The sequence below is a fragment of the Engraulis encrasicolus genome, chromosome 22 (genome assembly GCF_034702125.1).
Source record: "Engraulis encrasicolus isolate BLACKSEA-1 chromosome 22, IST_EnEncr_1.0, whole genome shotgun sequence".
Taxonomy (NCBI): domain Eukaryota; kingdom Metazoa; phylum Chordata; class Actinopteri; order Clupeiformes; family Engraulidae; genus Engraulis; species Engraulis encrasicolus.
In genome coordinates this window covers 28,195,435-28,205,434 of record NC_085878.1, presented here as the reverse complement: position 1 = coordinate 28,205,434, position 10,000 = coordinate 28,195,435, and the positions used below count along the sequence as shown (strand labels likewise).

Genomic DNA, 10,000 nt, shown 5'->3' with positions numbered 1-10,000 from the left:
CATTCTTGCATGATAGCCTAGTTTATCGCAGATAGGCTATTGCAGCGCGCTCCTTCCTTATCTACTTTCCTGAAATATAGCCACGCTTTCGACGGCATGTTTTTGTTTCTCAATAGTACAATCAGCTGGTTGAATATCAGCTGTCTTATCAATCGTTTAAATGAGGTGCGAAACGGGAAGAGGAGGAGCGTGGTCAGTTTGTGACACTTGTGGCCGCGTGCTTAAACACATTTGATGGCTCTGACAGTCAGACTTCAGGAACCGAAACGTGGAACCGACAGACAAGGCACGTTTCGATTCCAAGTAGAACCTTAGCTTTTAATTCGGTTCCTTCAAAGAATTGAATTTCGGTACCCAGTCCTAATCCTGTGCATAGATGTGTTCTAGTAATAATATGTACTCCGGTGATTACATATTCTTAATACAACCTGGTACTTACTAGAAGCTGGTGTAAAATGATCCGAAGATGGGAAATGAGGTCTTTGATATTGTAGCTGCATTTGGTATTGCATTACCTTTATCTCAGGGGTGGGGAATCGATTTAATTTGAGGGCCACTTCAAATTTTAAAAAGTTCTCCCAGGGCTGTACTATGAACACAAACCAGGATTTCCCCCTGCACTTTAGACCTAAATTGAAGGTGGCCACCTTTACAACAGACCCCACCTTCACTAGGTCCCCTGAAAATATAACTTAATAGCATTGTAAATGTTTATTTGCAAGAGTTCTTGACAAAACATCAAATTTCATGTGAAACTGTATAACATTAATATTACCCAGGTTCCTGCCAGACCTCTCTGTGTGTGTAGCTCTGGAGCCCCCTGGTGGCACTCAACACTAGAGATGTACAGGATCCAAGATCCGGTTCCGGATCCGGCAGGATAATAGGGTTTTTCAGACTATCCGGATCCGGTTCCAGGATCCAGGATCCGGTAGCCGAGGCTTTTAAGTCAAAATAGTTTGAGCCAACGTGATAAAAAGGGCCAACGTGTGTGAGTAGGCTATGTGTTTCAACCCTTTCGTAGGATCCGGGATCCGGTTCCGGATCCGGCAGGATCTTAAGCAGTGGATCCGGTATCCGGCAGGATCCTAAAAATCAGGATCCGGTGCATCTCTACTCAACACACACAGAGGTCTGGGAGACTGTAGCAGGATTCAATTTCTCCAGTCAATTTATTTTATTTAAAAGCATTACTTTAATATTAATGGAATCTCGCATTGAGGAGTCACAGGACATATTATATACTAAATTGACACTTAGAGATCAACAGAAAACTGTTTTGAAGGAATTTGTTGATATTCAAGCAACAAATGCTCAGATTATTTTTTGACTGGAGAAATGGAATCCTGCTACATGCTCCAAGACCTAGTAGTGGAGCTCACGAAGCTGCGCGGGAATACAGGTCGGGCAAGAGCCAGGCAAGGATAAGATGGCCTCAGGGGCCATAAACGGCCCTGGAAACATAGGCTCCCCACCCCTGCTTTAGCTGATGATATTCTCCACAGAGGGTGATGGTGCGTTAGTCACAGTCAAGCAACTTAGTGTTAGTTGGTGCTAGTTTCCCCGGAGCATCGGTAGCAGGAGCACTTGAGAAAGGTCATGTGCGAGGATGTACGTATGAGAGTAGTTATTCACTCTCATGGCTTATATGCTGTCTCTTTTCTACTCTGCTCTATTGTATTCTAGCACACAATCCAATCATCCTTTCTCCATGCCTTTTAACATTTGTTGCCATTGATTATGAAAAATTGTGCTGCCCGTTAACAAACTATTTTCTATTTGCTTTAAATTACACACAGATGCGATGTGTGCATGTACATGATGTGTGGTCCACTTTCCATATTCATGAACCATCTTGACCTACTGTATTTTATTATTATTCTAATGGGGGACATGCATGGTTGGGAATTTCAGACTCAAATTACTCTCCTGTGCCATTAAGCACATTCACTGTTATTGCAACCGGCCATTTCGATTTGGTTAGCCTTCTCTGTGCTTTATTGCTTCATTATCTTGGTGTCCTTGGGTGCTTTGAAAGGCACTTATAATAAAGTGTATTATGATCATTATGAATTGCCTGACCTTTCCAGGAGCATACTGAGTTTCCAGAGTATCAAACACTGAGACCTTGTGGAAATAGCAGATTTTTTAATTTTATATAGGCCTACCTTATTTAATGGTCAGCCAGAAGTCATGCGGCACTTATAAGAAACAAGATTTGACCACAATATTTGAAGGTTTACATACAGTATCCATCATAAGAACGACATGACACATTGTCCCAAACATTAATGACACAGTATTCATGTTTATGATTGCTGTCATGAGTCATGTGTCATTTGGTATGTCATGACACCCATAAAACGTGAGCTACAGTAGATATCAATAATGTGTCATTAATGTTCTTGACATGTGTTATGTCATTGTTATGACGGTTACATGACCCTTATGTAGACAATGTCAAATGAAATGTTAAAGTTTTTATTGCTGACTTTTAGACCTGCCTAGATGATTGACAAGCGTGGCACAAGTCACCCCATACAGTACATGCCTCGTTATGTCACCTGCCTACCCGCCCACCTGCTCACTGACCTGTATTCACCACTGAACGGCTTAGAAGGCCAGTTCATTAAGTTTGAATGAGAGCTTTCAGCCGATACTCTTACCTGCTACCCCACTTATACGCTACTTAGAGAAAGAAAGAGAGAGAGAGAGAGAGGCAGAGACAGAGACAGATTCAGAGACAGAGACATAGACGGAGAGAGAGAGAGAGGCAGAGACAGAGACAGAGACAGACACAGAGAGACAGAGAGAGACAGAGTATGAGGCGGAGAGAGAGACAGAGACAGAAAGAGAGAGAGAGAGAGAGAGAGAGAGAGAGAGAGAGAGAGAGAGAGAGAGAGAGAGAGAGAGAGAGAGAGCTGAACAGTGTGACCTCCCAAGTGTAAGAACGGAAAGGAGAGACAAAGAGAGACAGAGAGAAAGAAAGATAACGAGAGAGATTGCACAGCAAAAGAGTAACAAAACCCCAAACGTTCAGGCTCAGAGCTCAGAGCTCAGAGAGCAGCCGCACAGCGGCACGGTGCCCTGCCATGCCAGAGGAGAGGAATCCGTGTGCGATCCCTTAAATCTGCCGGCTAGATTCTCTAATAATTCTCCCATTCAGCAAATCTCGGGGCATAAATCTTTAATTATCTCATTACCCTGCTTCATCATAGCCCGACAAGCTAATGAGTCCATGAGTCACGCTCTGAGTCATGGAGAGGAACCCACAGTGGGACGCCTCTGTGTGTGTGCGTGTGTGTGTGTGTGTGTGTGTGTGTGTGTGTGTGTGTGTGTGTGTGTGTGTGTGTGTGTGTGTGTGTGTGTGTGTGTGTGTGTGTGTGTGTGTGTGTGTGCGTGTGTGTGTGTGTGTGTGTGTGTGTGTGTGTGTGTGTGGTGTGTGTGTGTGTGTGTGTGTGTGTGTGTGTGTGTGTGTGTGTGTTTGTGTGTGTGCCTGTGTGTGTGTGCTTGAGCATGCATGTGTGTGTGCGTGCGTGCGTGTGTGTGTGTGTGTGTGCATGTGTGTGTGCCAGTGTGTGTGTGTGTGTGATGTCTGTGTGAAGATGAATGGGAGGATGTTCCACTGAGAGCGCTCATCACTGTGGTGCACTCCATTCGCTCAGCAGCCCATTTCATCTACACTATCAAAAAAGTTAGTTTTACATCTCTTGCAACCCAAATTCCATTTCATTTACTTTCTTTCTTCCTTCCCTTGTTTCTTTAATTCCTTTCCTTTCTTCTTTTTCTTTAAAGCCCTCATCCTTTTCTTTCTTCTGGGTAGAGTGTGGTTTTAACCTAATAATGTAATATGTAACTTTGTAAATGAAGGATTTTATAAATTAAATTCCTTTCTTCTTTCTTTCTGTCTTTCTTTCTTTCTTGCTTTCTTTCTTGCTTTCTTGCTTTCTGTCTAAAATCAGACATCACAGGAGTTCTTTAAGGATCATGAGCATTGTCGTTTTTGTGTCTACTGCTTTTATTTTTGGTCTGGTTGCAAGCACCAAGGGACAAGACAATAGCTACAACAGCATCTCGTATGCCACTTCCCAGTCCACTGTGTATATGATCCACAGCACTAGAGAGCTCATGACTCAGTGAGCACCATGCAGGCTGACGTATCAAACTGTTATGCTTCCCATGAAGCCTTTGGAATTTATTCACATAATATTCAAGTACCGGTACGCACGCACGCACGGTCGCACGCACGCACGCACAGACACACACACACACACACACACACACACACACAAACACACACACACACACACACACACACACACACACACACACACACACACACACACACACACACACACACACAAAGGTCAAGGGTCAAGGGTCAGTTGCGTACTCACCCCCAGTTTCCTGCTCCGCATGCGCACGTAGCCTTGCTTGACTATATCGTTGAAGTTGGAGGCCATCTCTGGGGCAGCCGGGTCCAGGCGGCGTGGACGGGGCGGACCATCCAGTCCGGCAGTGGCAGAGGTGGCCGTCGCTACCCCTCTTGAACACCCCTCTCTCCCTCCTCCGTCTTCCACTCCTCTCTCTTTCTCCTCTCTTTCTCCTCCTCTTCTCTTTCTTGTCTTCTCTTTTTCTTCTATCTTTCTCTCTTGTATATATGCTTCTCTTCCCTTTCCTCTCTCCTCCGTCTTCTACTCCTTTCTTTCACCTCTCCTCTTTCTCCTCTTCTCCACTATTCTCTTGTCCTCTCTTTCTCCTCCTCCTCTCTTTCTTCTCTTCGTCTCCCTCTTCTCTCCCCCTCCTACTCGTACACTTTCTTCTATCTTCCTCTTTCTCCACAACGAAGGCTGAGTGCTGGCACTGGCACAGGTGGACTCCACTCTCCCCCTCCTCTCCTTGTTCCTCTCTTTCTTTTCTCTTCTCTTTTTTTCTCTGTTGCTGTTTGCTTCCTGCTTCTCCTTGCTTCCTCCTGATGCAATGCCAGAGTCTCACTCCCTCATCATCGCCATGCGCGGGATTCTCAGCATCCTCTTTTCAACGACCTGTGTGTTTCAGAAAGAGAGAGAAAGAGAGAGAAAGGGAGAAACGAATGTAGAGGTAGGCCGAGAGAGAGAAAGAAAGAGAGAGAGAGAGAGAAGGGGAGGGAAAAGAAGGGAAATCTATTATTTATATAAAATGTCAGGGCAGAATAGCAGTGACTCGCACAGACACGAAGCATTATCATACATTATTTACCATGCAGGCCAGACACCCCCTACCTTCACCCCAAGTCCTAGCCATACTCCTCTGCTCCCACCCACCCCCTCACCCCCACCCCCCCCTCCCCCCACTCCCTCTGCCATTGCATCCCCATCCCCATCCCCATTCCCCATCCCCATCCCCATCCCCATTCCCCATCCCCATCCCCATTCCCCATCCCCATCCCCATCCCCATCCCCATCCCCATCCCCATCCCAGGCAAGCAGCCCGGCCTCTGCGTGACACGGCTCTGTCAAACAGCCCACGCTTTTGGGGTCAGTGGAACTGGGACAAGCGAGGGAGAGGGGGGGAGAGAGGGACATTCAGCAGGGGACTGCCACAGAGAGTAGAGGAAAAGAGAAGAAATGAAACAGAAAAAGTACAGTACAGCACAGTCAGAAGCAAACAATGGGTTCTGACCACGTTTTTTCTGTTTGTGTGTGGGTGTGTGTCAGAAAGAGAGAGAGAGAGAGAGAGAGAGAGAGAGAGAGAGAGAGAGAGAGAGAGAGAGAGAGAGCTTGTGTGCATGCAGGATTATGATACATAATTATAGTCTTTGGGGTCCGTGCTTTCCCACTAAGCCCCATTCATCTAATGAGCAGTCTAGCGTTGTGTGCATGCGCCAAGCGTTTGTGAAGAAACCAGGCAGCAGCCTGCACGCGTACTGTATGGCCCTCTGAGGTCTACAGGCTGTACTACCCGGACACATTGCAGACAGGGGGACAAAGGAGACAGTTGTCCTGGGCCCAGGGACAGAGAGGGTCCAGAATTGGATCTCATTATGTATAGATGGGGGGCCCTTTCAGATGACTTTGTCCTGGACCCATCTAAGGCTGGCAGCGGCCCTGCTGAGAGCCACTGTAGACAGTGGGGCGGCCCAAACACCACGCAAGGGGCTCCATGTTTCCAGTCAGACGTTTAACGTCATGACGCGGCATTCTCGGAAAACTAGATTATTAGCTTTAACTGCCCCTGTCAGGAGAAGGCATATATATTTATATAGAGAGTAAACATATGGGAATACTCTAAATGCATCAGTTGCAGAAATGTGTTGCCTATGTGTGTAAAAAAATGCCAACCTTGCATATCCTCTACAACCCACTTCTTCCTCTGCCCCTGCAGAGAACAGCCGTGTATATAGGCCAATTAGAAATAGGGCACACCAAAAAAAACGGTGGAAAAAACCCCAACGTAATAGCCGTTAAACTCGCCATATTAAACGCAGCAAAACATGCCATTCTGTGGCTGGGGTCAAGGCCAGTTCCATTTCCACCTTTGCCCTACACAGGATGTTTGTGTGCTGGGCCGAACCGGGCGGGTGGAACTAGCGCTACCATGGAAAGACCACGTTAAAGCCACAGGCAATTAAGGGCCTGGGACTAAGGTAGCATTTGAAGCTAACGCTACGGTCAAGCACATTCCTGCTGTTCTGAATCATGAGCCCATTTGGTCCCACGTTCCCACCATTGGCAACTCGCTGTCGCTGTTGCTGTTGCTGTCGCTGTCGCTGTCAGCACAGCATAGGCAACTACTTGAAGCCCCCAGCCTTCACGCTATAGCTCAATTTTCTCAGTTAGTGTGTCTTGAGAAAAAGAAAAACAAGACAAGCCTACAAGGGTAGTCATTCCAATGTGCAGTACGAATGTAAATTACTCATTGTTAGGGCTGTCACAATATTCAATAAGTCAATATATCATACAATAAGTTTTTACAAGCATGATAACATTTTGCCACAATAAGTTATTGCATGCTTCTTTGTTTTCCTCGTCACTCTCTTTAAGACTGAATATCGATAGGCACATTTCAGTCAGCGCAATGATGCTTAAACGTTGGTGTACTTTAATTTTCAGTCTGTCTACCTTGTCTATCTCTCTATATAGCCCTCTATCTATCACCCGCTGCTGCGACGCTTTCAAAATTAGAAAGGGTGTATTCGCATTTCTATCCCATTGTCATTATATTTCTTAAAATGACCGAGAAGACAATATTATCGTTTATCACAATAATTTCGTGGCCAATTTATCGTCCAGCAAAATTTGTTATCGTGACAGGCCTACTCATTGTCCAGCTGCACTATAGTAGTTATTTTACGTGTAGAATAAATACATTCTCAGAGTGCAGGTGTACTGTCTTACACATACAAAATGAGGGACTGCCATATTGGACGAAAAAAGGGAAAACGTCTTGTACACAACCATTTACAAGTGGGTTGGAGGAGCTACAAAGGGTCATACTTTTTGTCTACAAAGATAGCTTCCACACACTGTCCTCATTTGCAGTATTTACTTTGCTCATTTTGGCAAATAGATATTTCAAATGAAAACAGTGTACAGGAGCTTTCCTTGAGGAATGTCATTGGTGACCAAAACAACATAAACAAACACATCATCATCATCATCATCATCATCACTACCATCGATATCCAACAACAACAGCAATGACAATGTTATCACCCCATCATTATAATCAGCAGCATCATCACCACCACCACCACCATAATCGATGTCCAACAACATTATCACATCATCATCATCATCATCATCATCATCATCATCATCATCATCATCATCATCATCATCATCATCATCACTACGATCATTGGTATACATCAACAACAATATTATTATCACCCATCATCCCCCCACCATCATCATTATCATCATCATCACTATCATCAATGTACAACAACATTATCACACACCATCATCATCATCATCACCGTCGTCATCGTAATCATCATCACTACCATTGTCGATGCCCAACACCAACAATAACAACAACAACAACGTTATCATCCTATTAACATCATCATCATCATCATCATCATCATCATCATCATCATCCATGTCCATTCTTCCCCACACTCCCTTCTCCTATGAGAGTTCCCATTTCCCTGAGGATGGAGCGTGTAGAGGCGAGGCGGTAAATCTGCCCGGCTACAGTGGAGCAGAGCAGAGCAGTGCGCCGGCCGCCATTAAACTTTAACAAGGCCCTCATTAGCTGCCACACAGCCTGGCTAATCACTCATGGGGCTACTGTAGGTTTTTGAAAGTGGCACACACACACAGTACACAGTACACAGTACACAGTACACACACGCACACACACACACACACACAGACACACACACAGACACACACAGACACACACACACACACACACACACACAGACACACACACACACACACAGACACACAGACACACACACACACACACACACACACACACACACACACACACACACACACACACACACACACACACACACACACACACACACACACACACACACACACACACACAGTTCCATTCCCTGATCACCGAGGCTATTTTATGCAGTCTCCCCTTCTATTACGACACCACAGCTAGGGTTATTTCTCAAGGATTTTCTTTCTGAAGGGGGACGGAAAGTTTGTGAAGTTACAAACTTGGCTGTGTGTGGCACTTATTCATTCATCATATGCAATGCAGGGCCAAGCTACCGTACGTGGAAGCATGATTGCTGATCTGCCCAGAGTTAAAATGAAAGAATGAAAGAACTAAAGAGCGAAAGAACAAACGAACGACAAGAGCGCTCCAGGGGAGGAGGGCAAAGACAAATTCTCTAGTCTCGCAGTGATCTTGGAAACTTTATTCTGAAGGGCACCAGAATGTTCTCCACTCCCAACACACACACCCAACCCCCTGGAGGAAGTGGCTGGGACACAATGGACTGATACCTTTGTAGAAGAGAAGAGAAGAGAAGAGAAGAGAAGAGAAGAGAAGAGAAGAGAAGAGAAGAGAAGAGAAGAGAAGAGAAGAGAAGAGAAGAGAAGAGAAGAGAAGAAAAAGAGAAGAGAAGAAAAAAGAAGAGAAGAAAAAAGAAGAGAAGAGAAGAGACGCGAAAAGAAGAGAAGAGAAGAGAAGAGAAGAGAAGAGAAGAGAAGAGAAGAGAAGAGAAGAGAAGAGAAGAGAAGATAAGAGAAGAAAAGAAAAGAAAAGAGAAGACCTTGTAGTTGGCACAGTGTGACATGATGATGGAGGTGAGGATCGGAGTCCTTGACCGGATAAAAACTCACACTACACTTAAATGGCAGCCGGAGAATAGCTGCCCACAAATCAAAGGCAGATGAACTGAATCAATCAGACAGTCACACACACACACACACACACACACACACACACACACACACACACACACACACACACACACACACACACACACACACACACACACACACACACACACACACACACACACACACACACACACACACACACACACACACGCACACACGCACACACGAACACTTACATGCATGCATGCACACACGAACACTTACATGCATGCATGCACACACGCTCGAAAAGAAAGATGAACTGAATCAATTCACCTCTTCCCACAGGGATACCCCAGTCAAGGCCGAAGCAGACCAGAGGAGGATGGCAAATGCCTGACATGCTGTAGAGTTTGTACACAGATACTGTACCTGCAGGCACACATCCATATATATGTGCGCGCACGCACGCACGCACACACACAGAGGGCGAGAGAGAGAGAGAGAGAGAGAGAGAGAGAGAGAGAGAGAGTGTGTGTGAGAGAAAGACAGAGAGACACAGAGAGAGAAAGAGAGAGAGAGAGGTGTATTCTAAATCTAATCTTCAGGACCTAGTCACTAGACTAAGCTGGGTTTTTTTTTAACATGTTATTGTTGAATGAAACCTATCCCACTGCAATTTACATGACATGCCCGCAAACGATTCCTGAATGCTCTTAAAA

At 45.3% G+C, this 10,000-nt stretch overlaps 1 protein-coding gene across 1 annotated transcript in view; it reads right to left on the bottom strand.

The window, feature by feature from the left end:
• dok4 (docking protein 4) overlaps nt 1-10,000 on the bottom strand; it is a 123,118-nt gene that overhangs the window by 43,443 nt on the left and 69,675 nt on the right. Inside the window, exon 2 of the mRNA XM_063188041.1 lies at nt 4,398-5,045. Within this exon, the coding sequence (XP_063044111.1) occupies nt 4,398-4,463 (66 nt within the window). The 5' untranslated portion in view covers nt 4,464-5,045. The remainder of the gene's footprint in view (nt 1-4,397; nt 5,046-10,000) is intronic.